Source organism: Panthera uncia, chromosome B1, assembly GCF_023721935.1.
Source record: "Panthera uncia isolate 11264 chromosome B1, Puncia_PCG_1.0, whole genome shotgun sequence".
NCBI lineage: Eukaryota > Metazoa > Chordata > Mammalia > Carnivora > Felidae > Panthera > Panthera uncia.
Window position 1 is genome coordinate 97,971,787 of NC_064811.1, and position 23,140 is coordinate 97,994,926.

General features: G+C 38.3%; 1 protein-coding gene across 4 annotated transcripts in view; it reads right to left on the reverse strand.

The window, feature by feature from the left end:
• Positions 1-9,621: 9,621 nt before the first annotated feature.
• SEC24D (SEC24 homolog D, COPII coat complex component) overlaps positions 9,622-23,140 on the reverse strand; it is a 110,148-nt gene continuing 96,629 nt past the window's right edge. For all 4 annotated transcript variants that reach the window (XM_049631092.1, XM_049631089.1, XM_049631090.1 and 1 more), the window contains exons 20-23: positions 21,823-22,002; positions 19,317-19,508; positions 16,487-16,576; positions 9,622-10,458 (exon numbers count right to left, since the gene is read on the reverse strand). In XM_049631092.1, coding sequence (XP_049487049.1) covers positions 10,318-10,458; positions 16,487-16,576; positions 19,317-19,508; positions 21,823-22,002 — 603 coding nt within the window. In that variant the 3' untranslated portion in view covers positions 9,622-10,317. The remainder of the gene's footprint in view (positions 10,459-16,486; positions 16,577-19,316; positions 19,509-21,822; positions 22,003-23,140) is intronic.

Consider the following 23,140-nt stretch of genomic DNA (forward strand, 5'->3'; position numbering starts at 1 on the left):
ATGGCATGTTACCTGTGAGATGTGTATCACAAAGTCATCTTAGAGTTAGGAATGGCTGCTTTGTAGGTTGCAAGTTAAAGAGAACCACTTCCTACCTATTTAGAGCAAATAAGAAAGGAATAGGTGATGGGAAAAAATGCAAGGCCTAGAATTATCTCTTTGACAATGTATTGTGGAATTTTTATAGCATAAAATGGTTTTGGCTCACTAGTTTTGCTACCCTTCACTTTCAATAAAGGTTAGGGTATCATTTTTATCATAGAATCTTTATTCATTGAGGAAAAGTTTCCAATGAAAACTCATTAATCTGACCTCTTCTGACTTCTGATCATCTATACTTACATGTCTTACATTTTCAACAAATTATCTAGGAATTACCCCAATAATTTATAGTTGCTTCACTTACTGATTCCTAATTGGGGACACAAGCTAATAACTGTGAAATAACCCTACACTTTTTTTTGTTAAATTTTTTTTTTTTTTTTTTTTTTTAAAGTTTGAGAACAAGCAAGCAGGAGAGGGACAGAGAGAAAGGGAGAGAGAGAATCCCAAGCAGGTTCTGCACTGTCAGCGCAGAGCCCGACGCAGGGCTCACACCCACAAATTGTGACATTGTGACCTGAGCCGAAGTCAAGAGTCAGACGTTTAACCAGCTGAGCCACCCAGGAGCCCCAATTGAGTTTAAAAATTCTAAGATCAGCATACCTATTATATATAATTACAATTCTAAGTATGCCAGTCCAAATGTTGATGTTTATTTTCATTGGCAACAATTCTCTCGCTGTTAACCTATTTCCCTTCAAAGGATGAAGATTAGGGGGCCTAAAGTACCACAGTTCATTTTGACTTTTCTTAACTGTGTAGAATAGAAAAGGGGAAGAGGTTGATGCTGTCAGCGACAACAGATTTTGTGGTGGAGAATATTCTACCCAAACACTGCTGAACCAGATTAGACCAAGGAATTATGGAGATGTCAAAGAGTAGAACGGTTACCATGACACTGCACAACTGGGGAGGAGGGATCAAGCATGGAGGAGAGTCTAGTATGGCAGCCAGCTCACATATCCAGAGTTGGAATGGGTCAGCCCTGCAGCAGCAACGTACTGTTCTAAGGCTTTGGTAAGTCAAAGAGCCACCTGAGCCCTTAGCCCATAAATCTGGAAATTTAAACTACAAATCTCTGTGTTCTAAAGCTGAGTAAGTGTCATACCATAGTTTGATTTTAAGTTGATGGAGCTGTAATGGCAAGGTGCCTGTGGGTTAGTGTGCTGTCCATAGCTGAGATCCTGTCTTGGCTGTTACTAGGAACGATTCCTTTTCGTGTCTTCCAAAATACTTCCTACTCATTTTAGTTCCTAAATTACAACTTTCTGATTAGTTTCAGCCGCTTATTTTAAAAGCTGTACTGCTTTCATCCTGAATTTAACTACCAAGATTTGGTCTTTGCAGTATAGTTCCAGATTTTACTGATTTGTTTAATCTTTACTAACTTGACTGAATGATGGCCCAGTGGGACTCATTCTAAATAGTTTTTGATCTAAAAGTGTCTTTTATTTTTGTGAGCTATTAAAAACATAAACCCTTACTTATAAGAAGGGCCTTCCTTAAAACAATCCAGTAATCTTGGGGTCCACATAGGACTTTTAGCATTATCCTGTCTTTGATATTTGGCCATAAGGACTGAACTTTAGCTTGGGTCTCAAGTATATGTAGTCAGTTCTGAAGCTATAAATCTAGGACTTCAGAGCCATGGAAGACTCCATTTCTGGGAAAGCCACCTTGCTTCTGTTCAAAAGGCCTTCATCATTTACTCAGATATAAACACTGCTAGCTATAGTGAACACAGAGAAAACTACCTCATTTAATCTAGATAATTCTTTTCCAGCAAACCCTCTTTCCAGTATTAGATAAAATGTTAAAATAATCAGTTTGTATATGTGTTACACTTCTTGTCTCTGAAACTTGAGGTGCTAATAGTGAAATTCGGTAAGGTAGGTTTTTTCTAGATCATGGAGAATCTAGAGGTCAACAATGTAAAATGTATATAGGAACCAAGCATATACAGACTGGTGAAGCAAGCCATGAGTTTGTTTATAGTGGAATAGTTATCTTTTTAGACATATTTTGTTTGCATATTAAACATGGAAATACTTACTTTCATTTACTTTCTCACATTTATCTCGTCTGTGCTGTTTTCCCAATTTGATGTTTTTTTCAACTCCTCTCTAAGAAAAGCAGAGCAGCACAGAGTACTCTAATAAATAGCCACTGACTTGATCTCAGGCCCCTGGAGACTAGAGAGAAAGGTAGGGACGGGAGAGCTCCCACCCTGAGTAAGGTGGACATCACTACTCAGCTCTCCATAGGTGTCAGCACACAGGGAAGACAGTTTGAGAGATTTGTGTGAAATCAACCTAATTTTTAGACAGTGTTGGCAATTAAATTTGTGTCCTTTGCTACTTTTCATGGAACTAAAATTTTGTTAAAATTAGCTTGGCTAGCTAAATCTTGTGTGCATATTTTAAATTTTGGCCTCTAAACACCAGTGACCAAATTTCTTAAGAGGTAAAAAAGTTACTCAATTGGGACAGGACACCATCAGCTTTGGAAGCATGTGATACAGTCAATGGACTTTGGAGCGTACATAAAAGACTGCAGACGTGGACTAATTACTTTCAAGTTGCACACAGTGATGTGACTGCAAGCCATTTGTCCAGTGGGAGAAAATACAGAGCTCTAAGCCCCTGTTGTCGCAAAAACACACCTTTTATAGAATCCCATACCTATTCAAGATTTTAGTTTACAATTACAGTTGTGAATATCATAAAAGAATAACTACATTATTTTGTTTTGTCGTAAAGCAGAGGACAAAAAATCAGTTTTGTTCAGAAATACAGTTTAGTAGTTTATGCTAGTTGAATTACTAAGGTAATTGCCTAAATATCTTAGGGAATTTGCTGTCATTTCATTTCATAGGTTTATGCTTCTCAAGACAACTTCCGGGTAAGTACATACTTTAATATTTAGTAAAGGAGAGGTAATAATATTGGCTGTAATTCATATGAACTATACAGGTGGATGGATTATTTGGCCTTGTCCAAAAAGCTAGGCTTATAAGGCATGGTGAATAGGAGCTCAAGCCTACTTTTCTACTGCTCTTATTGAACAACAATGTGTAAGCATATAGCAGTCCCCCCCCCTTATCCATGGGGGATATGTTCCAAGACCCCAGTGGATACCTGAAACCAGGAATAGTCCCAAACCCTATATATACTAAGTTTTTTCCTATGCATACATACCTAAAGTTCAATTTATAAATTAGGTATAGTAAGAGAGGAACAATAATAGAACGATTATAATAATATACTGTAATAAAAGTTACATGAATGTGGTCTCCCTCAAAATATCTTCTTGTACTGTACTCTCCCCTTCTTGTAATGATGTGAGATGTTAAAATGCCTATGTGATGAAGTGGAGTGAGTGATCCAGGCATTGTGATGTAGTGTTAGGCTTTTGCTGACCTCTGACAATATGTCAGAGGATCATCCGCTTCTGGACCATGACTGACCTCAAGTAACTGAAACCATGGAAAACAAAACCACAGATAAGGAAGGGATACAGCAGCATCATGATTAAGAATACTGTATAGGAGCACCTGGGTGGCTCAGTCAGTTAAGCGTCTGACTTCGGCTCAGGTCATTACCTCGCAGTTTGTGAATTTGAGCTCTGCATCGGGGTCTCTGCTGTCAGCACAGAGCCCACTTCAGATCCTACATCCCCCTCTCTCCCTCTCTCTCCCACTTGTACTCTCTCAAAAATGAACATTAAAAAAAAAAAAAGAATACCATAATTATAAAAACAATTCCAAAGGAAAATTTCAGCAAATACAAGCACAAATGTAAGCTCACCAGCCACAAACTTCTGAATCTCGAATCCCATCTCTGTGAGATGATGCTAACGAGAACTGAATCAAGACGGCATCAGGACCTCTTTGGGGATCATGCCCACTTCTGATTGCTTTCACTTCTCCCAGATCAGGTGAAAGATGGTCACCATTCCAAAGATTGCCTTTGTCTACTCATTTAGACCTTACAACTCTGCTGCCTGTGCTCTCAGAAATGAGTCTTTGTCATTCATAAAAAGGCAACAGTGTGCTTTCTCAGCTTTTAATATATGGCTCATAGTGCCTAATAAATAGTCCCATACTCCTTTGCTTGCTTAATAATTGGAAGTAAGGCCCAGAGGATTTTTAATATTCTTCTCTTGCCACTTCCTTTTCCTTCTACTGGTGCTTTCTTGGCCGCGTAAGAGGACTGTGTTTTTCTAATAAGGATTTTTTTTTCTCTCAACATTATTTTTGAGACTGAAGAAATAGTAATTTCCACTGACTTACCGCTTAGCAGATTTATAGAATGAATTTCCCCTCATCTGACTTTAAAGACACCTGATTCTTTCCTCAGATAATAAATTTTTTCTCTACCAAATGCAACCTACAAAGTAAAGAGTAAGGGAAATGGTTTAACTCCATCTGTATCACCTTGTTGATTATAGCTTAAGTAAAAAGTTACACTACGTTCCTCCCATAAATAATAGTGGAACTAAGAATAGGTTGCCCAAGAGTGGGAGGACAGGATAGTTGAGGACTGGCTTAGGGTGACACTCAGAAGTCTTGGGAAACTGCTGCTGGCAGTAACACTGCCTCAGAGAGGGAGGGCCTCACTGGGAAATAGCTGAATGGTGTACTTAGGAAAGTGATGGTCCCTAGACTACACATACATTTCCCAGAAGCACACTATGGAAGCAGAGAAGTCCTGAAATTCAGGAGCTGTGGGGAGGCTTTGACACAAGTCATCAGTGTGAGCCAAAGATAGTAAACCGTCCCTGCCAGTCCTGTGAAAAAGAGATTCAGATAAAAGATTCATTTTTAAAATGTGACACCTTTTTGCACACTAGAGTTTACTGCTGTAAATTCATATCTGCTATATCTGCTTTCCCGTAATTCATAATGTAGTAACCTCTTTTTCCAAATAGGCATATTGGGCCCTAAAACATTGATTGGGTAACATTAAACCCCATGGGATATCCTAAAACTGTATTTTTCAAACATGAGTAATATGTATTTAAAGAAAGTGTTTTGTGGACTCACGAAATAACCTGTTTGAAAAATACGGACTTAAGAAACTGAAGTCTTATATAAAATATCTTAAAATGGGAAATTCTTATTGCAAAAGAGTTTTGTATGTGTAATTGGTAGAAACTTTATAATGCTCTCAAAATAAAAAGCACACCCTGAAAGTTTTCGCATAACCATGTACTTGAGACCATCTGCAGTCAATATTATTGAATGATAGTTTCCTTAACTAGACACTGGCCATTTTGCTTTCCCAAATTGACTTTGTTCTTTATGTGAGTTAAAACTGGATTTTCATGTATTAAGTTGGGATGACAATGGCTCTGGAAATCATGTTTACAAGGAAATGCTTTGGGAATTGGGAGGGTTTGGCCTGGAAGGGACACAATAGTAATATATGTTAGCTTTAAACTGAGAACTACTATCAAGTGAAGGAAGACTTCACCTGTGGCCTTAAAACACAGCTAGCACCAAAAAGAAAAATTTAAGGAAAACAATGTGCTAAATATAATTTTCTTACAGAGTTGTTCATAAATGGCTGTTTGGGAGTAAGCAGTAGTAAGCTTATCAGTGTCTTAAGAAGAGGCCAGGAAATACCCATTAAAGATGATGACTAAGGGATTTCTGTTGCCTCTTTCCTCGGAGATTTTCTTTCTTTTTATCTGGTATGGTCAGCATTACATCTTGTGTTTTCAGCAATTAAAATTTACGAAGTCAATTCTCTGCAAAGAATTACCTTTTCTGGAAGATATATTGAGTAACCTTTCTGGAAGGTTTCAGACACTTTAGTATATAACGCCTCCTAGTGGAGCTAATACACAATTTCAGAATATCTTGCCCTATTCCAGAACATGATCTAAAATTTGATCCTTACTCTTTATTGGTTTATTAATAGGAAACATGTCCCCATGTGACTGAACATTTAAAAAATACATTAATATATCATTCCTAATGATGCTCAGTCTCCTGTTATCCGGTTACTTCTAGGAACTGAAGGTAATGCCATTTAGTAACTTCCTCAAAGATATGCTTTCTTGAGGGAGTAAACTCTTATTTTTCATAATAGTTCCTCAAAACACAAAATACAAATTCTTGTCTTTGGTTTATATTTTACAAGTTTGGGTTTTTAACACTTAAAGCAGCTTAAGTAGTTTTCTCATTGATAAATTTATTTTAATTTCTGAAACCGTCATTTAATTGGACATTTCTACAGCATTTAAAGATAGCTTGATTTCAAGGATACCAGTTAATATACTCATGGCATCAAGAGCAAATACAATTAGGAATCAGAGTAGTCCTAGTTTTCGTGATCCTTAGCAGGTTTAACAAAAATAAAAAATAAAAAATACTAATAAAATAACAGCAATGAACACTTAAATAGCATTGTGTATCAGGGACTATTCTAAACCTTTAACACTTATTAACAAATGAGTAGGAAACCAAGGCAGAAAGGTTTCTAACATGCCCTGACGTTCAATTTCAAGGTGGGGTTGGTATGGAAACCTATGTCATTGGTTCCAGAAACCATGATGCTCTATTGCAGAACACCTTAGAACAGCACTCAACATTTCTGGCAAGTTGTCCTTCAGGATTTATTGGAGCACCTCCATTATGTATTGGGTTTCTCTTCCCATTGAAAGCTAATCTATTTGTACTCTGCATTATATTATCTTCTGCCTTCTAAGAATCTTGTTCTTTTAAACCTTTTTTTTGTCTTTAGTCTTCAACATTTTTCGAACTGTTGATGAAACAGTACTGCCATTATTTATTTTTCCAACATAATACTGGCTTCTTTCCACCAGCATTAAATGTCAAATCCCTGGGGCGCCTGGCTGGCGCAGTCGGTTAAGCGTCCGACTTCGGCCAGGTCACGATCTCGCGGTCCGTGAGTTCGAGCCCCGCGTCAGGCTCTGGGCTGATGGCTCGGAGCCTGGAGCCTGTTTCTGATTCTGTGTCTCCCTCTCTCTCTGCCCCTCCCCCGTTCATGCTCTGTCTCTCTCTGTCCCAAAAATAAATTAAAAAAACGTTGAAGAAAAAAAATAATAATAAAATAAAATAAAATAAGATAAAATAAATGTCAAATCCCTGACTTAAAATAAAAAAATCCTGTCCTTCCTCTGTGACTCTCTCATCTCTTTCTTGAGTTGCCTCCACTCTGACTCCCATTGTTCAACATATTCCAATGTAGCATTCAAGTTCACTGACCCTGTAAAACTGCTCTCACCAAACTCAGCCATGACCTTTTTTTTTTTTTTTTTTTTTTTACTAATTCCAACAACCGTTTTAGTCTTTAAGTTCCCTCTAGGAAGGCTGTTAATTTGGCTGCCCCACTCTCTGCATGCACCCCTCTTACCTTAGCTTTGTAACATCCTCTTGCCAAGTTTTCCTTTTTACCTCTCTGGCCCTTCTCCCAGTCTTGTCAGAGGTTTTTTCATCTTGTGCCATTTCTTTTTCTCTGTACGTAGATGATTTGCAAATTTCCAGCCCAGAGTTTTTGCTTGAGCTTCAGGCCTTTACTTTTAGGTATAGTTTATCCCACCTGCATAAGTTGCAAGCTACCTCAGCATGGACAGCTGTAAACTACTGCCTCTTGTGCAAACAGAGACTCACACATACACACAGTCCGCATCTACTCCGGTGTTTCCTTTCTGAGGGAAACACTTCTCCTTCACTAACTTCATCTCCTTATCTCCCTCTGTCAAAACCCTCTGTTATTTTAGTGCAGGCCGCCATATACTCCAGTAGACTACTCAACCTCCTAAGTGGTGTTTCTGCTTCTAGTTCTACCACTTTACAACCCCAGAGTGATCTTCCTAAAGAGAGTCCTGTCACTTACTGAAATCAGTTTGAATGTCTTCATTTTGCCTTTAGGATTAAATCTAAACTCCCCCTTGACTAGGACTCACTCTTACTATCCCTTAGGCTTTATCTTTTGCCACTTTGTCTCTCCCTAGTAAGTTCCAGCTAAGTTTAAGTTCTGCAAGTTTCTTGAAAGGGTGATACGTGCTCTCTCCCGCTCTGAGCCTTCAGACATATTTACCAATACTCTCATTTACCTGGCTAATGTCTACTAATTCTTTCAGGTCCCAGCTTTAATATAACTAATGGGAAATCTTTACTGACTATACGTGCCCGCTAGCTAGACTAGGTCATATCACATATACCTGATTTTATTTCTGTTACATATGTAAATATATATTATAAATTTATATATATATACACATAAAATGTATAATATAAAATTTATATATGAAATAACAAAATACTATGGCATGTCACAGCATTTATGAAAACTACTGTAATTATAGAGATGGAGAGGATTTTGTTTGTGCTGCTCACTGTTGTCTGTCTCTCCAGTAGAGGGCATAGCGTCTGGCACATAGAAGATGTGCAATAAATAAATATGTAGAACACACTACCTCCCAGAATGGCACACTCTTTGAGCATCTAATTACTTAGTAGGTTCTTCTTTCAACTGAGTGGCACCTTGTCACTTCTACATATTGTTTCTGGTCTTCTACCCTAGGGAACATACAGAGCAATAAGAGACTTATCTTCGAGTGAATCAAAGAATGTGCTCTGGGCTTCTAGTTCACATGGAGCATGGTGCCTAGAACTGAACACGCATCTCAATGTGGTTTCACCTCAGAGTAGCTCTACTCATCTGAGAGGTTATTCTGGTAATAGAGTAACTTGAGATCACATTTGCTTTCATCTCACTACAGATTCATGCTGACAAACTCCCTCGGTTCTGTTTTAAATACCGTTGTTTCCAAGGAGCATCTGCATGTTCATTTTTCTGGACACACGTTCAGGATCATACATTTCTTCTTGTTAAACTCATCCGAGTCAGTCTGAAACATCATGCCGGTTAACATGGGAAGAGATTTTAATTCTGTCAGTGTATTTGTTATTCTACTCAATTTCATGACATCTACTGATTTATAAATAAACCTTACTAGCCATGCAATCGTAGACAAGGTCCTGATTTATTCACTTCAAGTCTATCTCTTCATCTGTGAATGGGGCTGGTAATAAGATTAGGGTTGCTGTGAGGAATAAATGTTCTCAAAACATATAGTGCACTTCTTACAACATTATATGTACTCAGTATACTTAACTCTTATTATTTATTCATATCACTAGTATCAGAGTTGAATTAGGGTGGATACAGGACAGATGCCTGTGTCATACCACTCAAAACCACTCTCCTAGGTTTATATTTATTTATTAATAATGATCTCATATAACCCATTTCTATTATTTGCCCATAAGGACATAATGGAGAATTTTTAAAAATGCAATTCTCAAGTACATGGTCTCTGATATTTCCTAGACTGATTTATTCACTTAACACTTCCCAACCCTCAAAAAAAAAAAAATAGTTTTCCCCATTTTTTCTTAGTGAGCCTTGTAAACAACTTTTATCCAAGACACAGTATGACCCTTATTTTAAAATCTCAAAATACCTAAAAAATGATCTCTACCTGTTAAGAGCATATGAAGTGATTTATTGGTACTGGTTAAGATCCATTATATACAGGTAGAAACCCTCAAAATTGTACAGAGAACCATTAAGAATATAGATAAAGACAGTTTTATAGACAAAACAACAACTGGAAAATAGTTTTAACATACACAACATATAATTATGAAAAAAAAAATGTAGAACACAAATTGTTCTACCAAATAGATTCCAAGGTTATTAAAAGTCTGCTATGCAAACCTTAAGTTGAAAAACATGTTCAAGGGGTGTTACATGGTTTTAAAAAATTAGGTATAATGTAAAAATTGTTTTTTTCCCTCACTGCAAATGGGAGAGCCAAGACAACTTTTTACCCCAAATCTATACATTTTGAAAAATAATTTATATGTCTAGCACAAAGAAAGAAAATTAAGAATGTTTACAGTTCTGTAAACTATGCCTTTCATGAAATGCAAACTGTATCGATTTTAACAGTTAAAAATTGTGCAATCAGAAATAGACTGTTCCCTTTAAAAGGTACCACTGTACCTTCATTGACTTTATACCTGAGCACCAAAGCTGAAGTCCTAAATGTCCTCTTGGAAAGCTATTTTGAAAATGAGCAAGAAATCAAAACTAGCCTGTTATCATCTGAAGAATTAGGCACCAAGAAGGAGATGATCTCCTTAAAAATGCAAAATCAACAACAGAGAAGATTCAATTAATTAAGCAGCTGGCAGATCTCTTTGTGAACACAACAAAGGAAATCCACATAAGATGATCCTCCATAAAGTCCTTTGTCTTCTACCAGGTACTGTCGGAAAACCATTTCTGGCTGCTCTCGCTGCTTTACTATTGTCAGCTAGGAAAAATAACAAGGTAGGTGATTTATAAACATTCTCTGAATGTGGCTCAATTATACATGCTTCAATTTCACCCAAATTACATAATGTCCACTGTGTGTAAGGCCTTATAAAATGATGGGACAGTGCTTATTATCTAGAGTGGAGGGAGGCACTGACCCCAAAACCATAAAAACCCAAGACATACAACTGTAAGTTCCAACAATGAAACATGAAAAACCATTATGTGAAAGGCTTCACAGTGGTAGTTAACTATTGCTTGAGCCTTAAAGAATAAGGTAGGATTTCCTTAAGGATGGGGGTGGGGTAGGGTTTAAAGAGCATTCCATAACGGGGTGCCATGTACCATGTGCCAAAGACAGACATGGCTAGATGTGAGTTAACAGTCTTACAGTCAGTGGAAGGTTAGGGACAAACTACCTTAATGAGTCTAAGCTTTTGGAGGGGTTGTGATCCAGTGAAAGTGCTGCAGAACAAAATGAGACAGTGAACTGGTAGCATATAGAATGCATTAGGAGATGAGGGAAGCTAGGTAGGAAGCAGTTGGGAGGTGTCTAGGTGGGAGATGGTCAGGATCTGAATTACAGAGCAGTGATGGTGGAAAGGGAGGAGATCTGAGAGGCACCACCGAGGTGGATCGCACAGGGGACTCTTGTTCCCTGCTTATAGAAATTATCTAGGGCCATGCTGTCCAGTACTGTAGACACCAGCTATGTGTGATTATTGAACACTTGAAACATGGCTAGTCTGAACTGGGTTGTACTATAAATGTAAAATACACGATGGATTTCTAAGACATAGTAGGAAAAAGAAAATGCAAAACTCAGTAACTGCTTATACACGTGGAAATGATATTTTGGATATACTGGATTAATAATATATTATTAAAATGACTTTTTTTTTTTTTTTTTTACATTTTTAACATGGCTTCTAGAAAATTTAGAACTACATCTGCAGCTTGCATTATTTGGACAGTGCTGCTCTAGGGGAAGAAGTGCAGGGGAAAGAAGCCCAGAAGGGGGTAGCTTTGTCATGAACACTTGGAGCCCTTCTATCTAGCTGGTCCCTACTCACTCCTGTTTCAGGAAGTCAGAGATGATGGTCTGATGATCTGATTGAGCTATGAGTGGAGTTAACGGAGCCACACATGCAAAACAATGTCCCCCTGCCTGCTTCCTGTATAATTTGGAGGAGCCATGGTATCCCCTCACTTCCTCTCACCAGGTGAAACCACCAGAAAGGTCTGCAGTTACCAGCTGCAGCAAGGAAGGTATCTGCCATTTTGACTAGGAGGGCCTGACCCTCCCCACTTTTGCTTTAGTTATCAAGCAGGATAATTTTGTCAACACAGTTTGCTTTTTTCCTTTATGTTATTTTGGCCTGGGCCCTAGGCTGATAAGCTTTAAACCACCCCTGACCTGATTAAAATACAAAACTGCTGCTGCTGCTGCTGCTGCTACCACACAACTCAGCTAATTCTATGTGGCTATGGACACGTGTGATGTCTTGGCTTTCAGGTGTCAGTGCCTGGCATGGGGAGGCAGCACGGGAACAGCTATGTTGGACAGGTGTGCTCCACCCCAACATGGGGGAGCAAAACTAACCTTCGAGGGAAACTTCTCCAAAGGAGTTTAAGACTTGCATCCTGGTGAGCCTGAAGCCAAGGCCCTTTTCTTTTTTACTGGTGGTATCCACTTTTTCCCACATGCCACTAGGATTCTACTATTGGCCGTGATGGGCAACGGCAATGTGTTTGGCCTCAGTGAAACAGCCCAGGCTGAGGCTGGGCAGAATGAGACATTATGAAGGGAAGAATTTGAGGATCCAATTTCTTTAGAATTTAATTTCTCTATGGAAATTAATGGGAAGAAGTTCATACTACACATCTGAGGGGTATTCTCTGTTGCTGCCATTTTCCCATGATGCTCACTGTAAAACCTCCTTTGATGAAGTGTGTTTGGCTATGATCTGAGGTGGGAAATAGAATAGGAAATGAATTTCAGCCTTGGGAGAAACTGAGCTTTAAGTAACAAATATCCTGCTGTACCATTTAAGTCTCTACAAAGTTGAGCCGGCCACCACTCATTCCTTCATGGCACAGAAACTATAGTGGATGGTCTCAGGAAGCAGATTCATGGAAGTATGGCAAACCGTCTTAGCTGTCTTGACATGTTGGTGGTCTTAGATCACACAAAGATGAGGAAAAAAATACTGGGGTGGGTTGGGGAATCCATATTTTATAATCCTTCTCCCTTTACATTTCCATAGGGAGGGACATAGCTTTGTAGAATAGGAAGAGAATATTAAAATGATCATTGCTGGTGTCCCTCCCAACCTCTTAGGTACCCTCTTCATGGAAGTACTATTTCAAGTGGTCCCAGTTTATATTTTCCAGGTCACAGTACCAGTGGCCTTAAGGAATCATTGTCCTTCAGGGGCACTTGGGTGGCTCAGTCGGTTAAGCGTCTGACTTCGGCTCAGGTCATGATCTCACAGTCCGTGAGTTCGAGCCCCGTGTCGGACTCTGTGCTGACAGCTCAGAGCCTGCAGCCTGCTTCAGATTCTGTGTCTCCCTTTCTCTCTGACCCTCCCCCATTTATGCTCTGTCTCTCTCTGTCTCAAAAATAATCATTAAAAAATTTTTTTTTAAAAATTAAAAAATTTTTAAAAAAGGAATCATTGTCCTTCAAAGCCATTCTCATTTCTCATTGCCTGCCTCATAAGAAATAGATAAATGATGAGAGTGATTAGGGTGGCCCCCAGAGAATGAACTGAATGGGAAGAGAGCCACAAACACAACTAAGGGGAACACCAGCTCTTCTTAAGGGGCAGATAAATGAAAGGAAGCCAAAGAAAAAGTTCAGTGAGAAAGGAGCATCATAAGAATATGATGTTCTAAAAGCTGACAGAAGAGAACATTTGAGAAAACAGGTAGCATTTGATTTTGTAAATGCTGTAAAGGGACTGAGAATCAATTTCTTGGCGGTTTGGCCATTTTCAGATAACTGCAGACATGGGAATAAGGAAATAGAAGCAGTTAACAGATGACTTTTTCAAGAAACATGCAATGCCTGGTACATTGCTAGCATTTGATACAAATTTGTAGAATGAAATAAAAGGAAAGGGAAACAGAATCTTGGAGAAAGAAGATTCAATGAAAGTAGATTTGAACAGCTTATAAACTAGAAAGAAGCCAGTGGGAGGGGAGTTATGTAGAAAACACGAAGAAGAGAATGGCAAGCACTTGGAGCACAGAGAACTTTGAGCAGGGCAGGACTAGAATTTATCAGTGAGACGTTTGATTGAGGTAATATTCCCAGATATACTGTGAGAGAAATCTTTTTTTGCTCCACCACAAAGTAAGACTATGCAGACAATGATGAGGTCTAAAAGAGTCGATGGTCTGAAAAGCTAATTAGCATAGCCTAGAAGGTAGCAGTGGCTTCTGGATTTGATTTTGTGTTCTTGACCCTTCCAGTCCAGTTTTTGTTCTCCTATTCAACGTTGACTCTTTAGAAGAGATTTAAAGATTCTATAAATGTGTTTTTATTTCCTTTATGTAGTCTACTTTCAAATGTCAGAGACAAAGGTATCAATGCTGAGTGCATTGGAGTTAGGCCTTCATCTGCCCTGATCTAGCTCTGAGAGAGTAACCAAGTGAGTGAGCTCCTCTGAGTCTCACTTTACTATCTGTTAGATGGTGTTAGAGGGAGCTGAAAGGCAGCAGGTGAATGAGGTATCTTCTAGCTTCCTTTCAACTCTAACATCTGTAGATCAAATTTGTTACACAGAAAATAAACCTCTTGAAGAAGCTAAAGAAATCTTATAAACAACAGATACATTTGCAAGTGGCACATAAAAAATCTGATTTAAGTATTCAACCAAAATTATTTAACATGCAACTGCTTTTATCTTATTCACATATATTCAGAGCTTATCCCAGATTGATTGATTGACTGATTGATTAAGTAGGCTTCATGCCCAGTACAGAGCCCAATGCAGGGCTTGAAATCATGACCCGGAGATAAAACACCTGAGCTGAGATCAGGAGTAGGAAGCTTAACCCACTGAGCAATCCAGGTGCCCCCCAGGTATTTTTATAATTAAAGCTAACATGACCTCCCACTATTGGAGCAGGTGGGAGAAAGCAGAGAGACAAGTTTTATCTTTCCTAGACGGAGAGGCTCTTGGGCACATGATCTCTATGTTTAGTCTAGACTCTTCTCTGCAAATGAGGCAGGTTGTGGGGATGTAGCTGCTGCAGCTAGGATAAAGGTATACGGATCATCACTGCTATGTATTCAATACCAGTGCTTTTCAATGTTTGTTTCATGAGACCTTAGGTTTCATTACATGCCTCGAGGGTATTCAGTGTCATGTGAAGAATGTGTTTAGTTTGAGCCTTCTCTGCCATCTCTAGGTCTTTCCCTAAAACTGAACCCAAGTAGGGGCACCTGGGTGGCTCAGTTGGTTAAGCGTCCGACTTCACCCAGGTCATGACCTCACAGTTCATGGTTTCGAGCCCCACATCAGGCTCTCTGTTGTTAGTGCAGAGCCTGCTTGGGATCCTCTGTGTCTCTCTCTCTCTCTTTCTCTGCCCCTCCTGCAAACATTCTCTCCTCCCCACCCCCTCCTCTCTCCCTCAAAAATAAACATGAAAAAAATTTAAAACTGTGTGTGGTGTGAAAATAGTTCTGGAAAGGTTCTGTGCTCACCGAGGCACCCTAGAAGTTATAAAGCTCTTCATTAGTTCAATTTACCTAAGCTCTGCCTAAAGTTGATGTTTGCATGCATGAGTATCTTTCACAGTCAAGGATACTGACTTAGATTACTATCATATTTATGTTTCAGGGGAAAATGGCCCATAATATCCTGAATGTTGTAAAGGCCTGCATCTAGGTGAATGTCTTACACTTCTGCAGGGAATAGCACCATAATAAACCACCATCATCTGTACATTTCAAATTCTAGGAGACTTTAATATTGAATCTTCTCAATATTAACTTGAGAAGGAAGATGGGTGAGTAGCTGGGACTTGGTAATAAGGCATAATTTTCCTGAATTATAGATATTTTATATTCTTTTACCCAAACTTGAGGCCTTGAAGGGCTTAGAAGGGCTAGGATAACAAAACTCAGAGATCACAATTCTGAAGTTATAAAAAAATTTTAAAAATGTTCTGAATGATACTTCTGTAATTAAGTAGTTTTAAGCACTGAAGCAGTCATTCCACAGTCTGTTAATGAAATCAGTTGCTATTAAGCCATGAAGATCTGCATGATTACTAAGTTAGTACTTACTAAAATAATCCATGGTTAACCTGTGGTGATATCTACTTTTTTTTATGTTTGTATCTGTTAAGTAGGTAGATTTTTAAGGTCAGTGTGAGTTTTCTATCAAAGATCATGTTATAAAAATATAGGACATGCATTTTAAAAGTCTGTAATGAAATTAAAAAAAAAAAAAAACTTGAATAGCCAAATTATGGAAACAGCCCAAATGTCCATTGACTGATGAATGGATAAAGAAGATGTGGTATATATACACGATGGAATATTACTTGGTGATCAAAAAGAATGAAATCTTGCCATTTGCAATAACATGGATGGAACTAGAGTGTATTATGCTAAGCGAAATAAGGTAGTCAGAAAAAGAAAAATATAATATGATTTCACTCAGATGTGGCATTTAAGAAACAAAACAGATGAACACAGGGAAGGGAAGGAAAAAGAAGATAAAAACAGAGAGGAGGCAAACCATAAGAGACTCTTAAATATAGAGAACAAAGTGTTGTGTTGCTGGAGGGGAGGTGGGGGGATGGGCTAAATGGGTGATGGGCATCAAGGAGGGCACTTGTTAGGATGAGCATTGGGTGTTATATGTAAGCAATGAATTACTGGGTTCTATTCCTGAAATCAATATTACACTGTATGTTAACTAACTTGAATATAAATAAATTAATTAAAAAATAATAGTAAAATCTTTTTAAAAATTTGAATAAAGGAAAAAATAAAATCTCATTCTTACCTTCATTGAATATGGCCTCTTTTGTTGGATAATACTCATTATCATTCTGAGTGTTTGAGAGTACGGGTTTCCAATCTCAGGCAGTAATGTCTAAATTTGAGAAAATCAAAGTTTAAGCTTCAGTGTAATTGGTAATGAGATTATTAGAATGTTAAAGTTAAAAAAAAATCCTTCTAGACCATATATTTGATTTTTGGCTTAGTCTGTTTACCTAAAAACCAAAAATTGTGAAAAAATGCACTGAAAATTATTCATTCTTATTGGCATACATTTCCACCAATTTACTCTCCATCATTTGAAAATAAATATTGTCTGAAATTTGACACATGTACATCACTTAAATGACACAACGGGTATATGTTTTATGCAAAGGATATCTTTGGATCATACACCATGACGTTTAATCCCTCTGTAAGATGTCTCTTTCAAGGCTTTGTCACAGGAGAAAAGGATGTACTTTATTCCTTCAGTGGATCAGTTGCAGGACCGTGAATCATGACCATGTTTAGAAAACACCATCCAAATACTACTGTTCCAAGATTAAAACAAACCACCAAATGCTGATTTCTCAAGGGGAATGTGCCCCCTGAGATGTTTCTGAAATCTGGCTAATAGTTTATAAAAGATAACTACTGCACATGGCCTTCAGGGGACATGAAGAATCTGAATTTCATTTCTTCCAGTAAGACAGTAAAATTCAGGGCACCTGGGTGGCTCAGTCAGTTAAGTGACTTCAGCTCAGATCATGATCTTGCAACTTGTGAGTTTGAGCCCCGTGTCGGGCTCTGTGCTGACAGCTCAGAGCCTGAAGCCTGCTTCAGATTCTGTCTCCCTCTTTCTCTGACCCTCCCTCGCTCATGTTCTCCCTCTCTCAAAAATAAATAAACATTAAAAAAAAAATGTTTTAATAAAATAAATGGGGAAAACTTAAAAAAAATGTAGAACATTTTACCACAAAGTCTCAAGCCTCAGGAAAAGATCATGGACGGTATTTTTCACAGGAATTATAAAAAAAAGAAAGAAAGAAAAAGGCAGAAAATTCATTATTTATATTTACATTCCATCCCCTATGTGTATTTTTTGACATTAAGGTAGATCTTTTTATGTAACAAACAACATAAGTATACGTCACATACATATTTCGAAGTGCCAACTGTCTCTAAAATCAAAGTGACATTTGCTTTTTCTTTTATTTTTTTGAAGAAGGTCAAAGGAGGCACACTGGTACAAGCACAAACCTACTAGTCTGCTGCTCTGTGGTAAACAGACTGGTGATTTCATATGTACATTCAGCAAATTCAGCAAATACGCATTTAACACTTACTCTAACAATACATTGTGACAGATGAGGAGGTTTCCTTAAATTTTATATAAACATTCTTCAGATTCACAGTCCTTTGTCTATTGAACTTGAACTTTTTTATTTTTTAAAAATTGCATTTCTAATCATTCCTTAATTTTAACCACATGCAAAGACCTTACTATTTCTAAGTCTTTAGAAATAGTCTCTTAATGGGATATGAACACCTTTAATTCTTTTAAAATATAAATATATATATGTACACACACACATACACATATATATATACATGTACACACACACACACACACATATATATATATATATATATATATTTTTTTTTTTTTTTTTTTGAGAGGGAGAGAGTGAGAGTGTGTGGGGGGGTAGAAGGGCAGAGGGAGAAGTAAAGAGAGAATCTTAAGCAGGCTCCACATCCGGTACGGAACCCAACTCGAGACTCAAGATCACAACAGTGAGATCATGACCTGACCTGAAGTCACGAGTCAGATGCTTAACCAACTAAGCCACCCAGGCGTCCCCAAAATATATTTTTGACATTCATAACAGATATGCAGCTCCCTAAACTGACCACGTACAGAGGTGGAATTTTGATCCTGCTCGTTCCTCCAGGATATTATGTATTTACCTTCATAACAGAAATTGGGGAATTAACTAGACTTAATTCATCTTGTCATCATACAAGTGAGGCATCAGGGAACAAACTATCTGCTGAGTTCTACATGTGAATTCGTAAGAAATGCACCATGAAGTACAATAAGACAATAACCTTCATAGCAATGGTGCTCATGCAACAATGATCTACAAATAAGATTTGCAATAAATACTCTCAAACAAATTACAACTGCTGGTTTTTCCTAGGATACTTTAAAAATAAAGTCATTTGTATTCATTTTACAACAAATCCACAATCTCTTTTGTAATGAGTGGAGTATATAACTTATTTAAAACAAAGGGGAATAAAACCTGTTTTTGTGAGATTGTTATTCTGCAACTCATTAATCTGACACAGTTTTAGTCTGTAGCTAAATATGGATGCAAGATTTCTGCTTTCTTTTGAATATTGAGTTCAACACCAGAGAAGAGTACTGAGTGTAAGAACTGAATTCGCTTTCTACCTCTGCTACTTGCTACCTGGAAGAACTTGTCTCCAAAGCTCAATCGATTCATGCACAAAATGTTGATGATGATGTCTGTCTCACTGATTTGTGAAAGAATTAAATGCAATGGTGTATTTAAAGTATTTAGAGCACAGTGACTAACACATAGCAAATGATCTGGAAGTTCTGGCAATCCCTATTTAAAGTCATATATTTTGGTTATTTGATAATACTTTATACAAATAACTTTATACCAGCTCATTGTTATTCATTAAAACATGAAATTCTCTTTCTTATAAAGAACTGCATGCCATTATCGTTTCCTCTACTTTGTATTATATGGTTGCACATGAGCACAAAACATTCAAGACTTTGTGTGTTACCACAAAAATAATGAAAAAAAAATACTCACCATATCTGTGTTGACATGTGCAAAAGATGGCACGTTAAATATTCCTTGGATCAGTTCTGGTGGGCTACTAACTCCTAACCATAAGAACATGTTTAGACCATTAGCCAATAAGAATATCCCTTCTTCTGAAAGACGGGCCTCAGAGCAACGAATAGCAGCAGGTAGTGTAGTACTCTTGATATCTAACATGTGCTGTGCAGGCAAAGGCAAGAGAGTTAGTAAGTGTGTTCTCCTTCCCTTCCTTTCTTCCCCTCTCCCCCTTTTCCTTTCACCTCCCTCCTCCCTTCTTTCCATCCAGGGCATATTTAAGAAATGCCCACCATGTGCCAGGCATTATTCTAGCTATTAGACAGTCACTGTTTAAGCTGCCTTGAACAGTTATTTTTTTTTTTTTTGGGGGGGAAGAAATAAGCAACAAATAAGAGAAGTAAAATACATCGAATTTTAAGTGGTTTTAAGTGCTGTGAAAAAAAGAAGCAGGAAAGTGGGATAGGGCGTGTCAGTGCTGGTGCTGGTGGTTACAATTTTAAATAGGGTAATCCAAGAAGGCTTGTTGCAAAGGTAACTTTTTTGAGTAGACTTAAAGAGGTGAGAGAAGGAGCCATAGGGATAACTGAGGAAGAGCATTCCAGATGGAGGGAAAAGGTGGTGCAAAGGTCCAAAGCAAGAGTCTGTCTCCGATGTTTCAGGATCAAAAGATGAGGTCAGATAGAAAGGAGGGGAAGATAGTATAGATGACACTTGGCAAAGGCAGTAGGAGATTTGGTGTTTACTGAAATGGGAAATCCAGAGTGTTCTGAGTAGTGGAGGGATGGCCAGTTATTTTAAGAGAATCACTCTAACTTTTACGCCAAACACAGACTGAAGAAGCAAAGGTGTGCACATGAAGGCTTGTTAGGAGAGTACTGCAGCAGTCCATGGGAGAGATGATTGTGCTTGAACCTGGGTATGACAGACGAGGTGGAGAGAAAGTGGTCAGAATCTGAATATTCTTGGAAAGGAGAACTGACATGTTTGGTGGTAAATGAGATGTGATGGATGCGGGAATGAAAGCAGTCAAGAGTGACCGCAAGTTTGGGCCTAAAGAATTGGCATGAGAGAGTAGTGGTAAATGGGGATGGAGAAGACTGCCGGAGAGCAGGCTTAGAGAGGCAGTCAGGGCTTGGTTTAAGGTGCCCATTGCACACCCACAGAGAGATGCTCAACAGGCTGCAGGATAGACACATCTAGAGTTCAGGACCCATATGGTATGTATGGACATATAAACATGGGTATCATTAGTATATAAACAGCATTGAAAGGTCAGATGAGGCCTACACGGGATTGAGTGTACATAGACAAGAGAAGCTTCCCAAGGACTGAACCCCAGGGTAGCCTGACAGAAAGAAGACGACAAGCTAGCAAAGGCAGAAAGGAGAAGTGGCCGGGTAAGCAGAGAAGCTAGGTGAAGAAAGTGTTTCTGGAGGGAGAAATAAACTGTGTCAGATGCTGCTGACAATAAGAAGAGAGAAGGACTGAGAACTGCCCTTTGGATTTAGCAACATGTCAGCCACTGGTGACCTTGGTAAGAGGATTTTAGTGGAGTGGTGATGTTCTTATCCCTCAGAGTTCTAGTTTCTCTGGCATACAGATTGTTGCCAATCCAACTTTATCTGAAAATCAATCATTTTGTAATAATTTATACCTAACATTCATATTGATTGAAAGAATTATAGCTTTCAATTTCCAACCTAATTTAAGTCTTTCTAATACTGACTGCATTGTTACTGAGAGCCTGAATATGAGTTTCAATATAAGAATCTGAAATAAGCCATCAGTCTTCCTCTCTTTTATCTCTCAATTATAAGTTGAACTTGTTAGGTCTCAAGGGGAAAGGGCTTAGTCTAGATTACAGGGGCATTCAAGACATTAACGACTGACTTCAAATAAGTAGAATACATTGCAAAGTAAATTCTCTGAGGGCAAGTGAAGTTGGTCCCTTATACAATGCAGGTGCCCTCAAATATATGCTGATTTGTAAATCCTTAATTGTATTTGGTCAAGGCTAATCATAGCCATTCTAATGAAATGTTGTGACTCTTAGACATTCATACATTGTATAGAAACAAATACATGTGTGCACATGAGATCCCATACACAGATACAAATCAGTTGCCTTTAATGCTGTAAGGTAGATTTCTTGAACAATTGAAGCTTGGCTTGCTCCAACTTGTTACTGACTTTTCAATCTGCCAATGTGGGAATGAGGAAAAGAAAAGCAATCATCTGAGCAATTCACTGAAGTAGGAACACCTCAAATCCCCCACCATCACCATCACCATCACCATACTGAGCACATGTTGACACATGTACACAACTTGCTCAAAGAGCCCACATACACATTCTGAAGGCATTTGTGACTTTAAACTTCTTCTTAAGAAAATATTCCAGACATAACATATGGAAAGGACAAAATACGATTCCCTTCCAGACTCCTCTAGGAAATGCACCACCACAGTGTACTTACGATTGGCAAAAGCTGTGGGTAGAAGAAAAGCTGAGAGTCGGCCACATCCATGGTCATGACCAGCTGCCTCTGGTACGCCCGCTCATCTGTTGAGATCTCTGGTCTGCTAAGCAGCACACAGTTTTTTAACAAACAGTTCATGTACACTGGTAATACTTTCATGGAATCTGGTAAAATAAGCTGAAAAAGAAAGTCATTTGTTTCATGTGCTTGACCTTTATGAGAAAGAACCCCTGAGCTTTTATCCTTAAGACGGAAACATCAATTGTTTTTGAGGTGATTTTGAGGATTAAATGATAGATCATACAAAGCACCTGGACCATATAAACTGGCACACAGTAGGTACTCACAGAACGGCACTTAGTTTTATCTAGCACTTTGGCAGCTTGGCATGGTGGCTGTCAGCACACTCTGCCTAGAATGCAATCTCAACTCTGCCTTTTACCAGATGTGTGACCCTGGGCAAATCATTCTCTTTTCCTAGGTTTTCTCATCTAAAAATGGAATAGCCATGATCAACAGCATGATCATGGGATTAAATGATTATTAATTTGTGAAGCACATGTAATGGTACTTAGCATATAGTAAGTATCACACACGTTTATTAGATAAAGTTAAATAAATGATTCCTAATCAATTTTACCACCTTCTACCTCTTCAGTTCAAAAACAGTGTTTTTTTCGACTGCCTGTGAGATATCTCTTCCTTTATGCTCTTCATGCATCTTAAACTCACACAGTCATAAACTCATCAAACACTTATTGAATGCCACTGTGTCACATGTTCTATAGAGCAAAGTGTCAACGATATTCAGAGGAACGAGGGATAGTCTACATGACAAGATGCCTGAAGTCAAATAAAGATGACAGACATATAAATAGATAAAACCTAACAAGAAGATTGCAATACTACAGATACAAACTAAAATAGGAAATGCTTGGGGCGCCTGGGTGGCTCGGTCGGTTAAGCGTCCGACTTCGGCTCAGGTCATGATCTCACGGTCCGTGAGTTCGAGCCCCGCGTCGGGCTCTGTGCTGACAGCTCAGAACCTGGAGCCTGTTTCAGATTCTGTGTCTCCCTCTCTCTCTGCTCCTCCCCTGTTCATGCTCTGTCTCTCTCTGTCTCAAAAATGAATAAATGTTAAAAAAAAAATTTAAAAAAAAAAATAAATAAATAAAATAGGAAATGCTTCCTGGATTTAGGTATGTCACTACTGAATGGTAACAAGCAAAATCAAACTCCCACAATTCCACAAACATGTTCTTCCTCTTACATTTCCTATTTGAGATACTTAACTACCAGATGAACCCTAATTTCA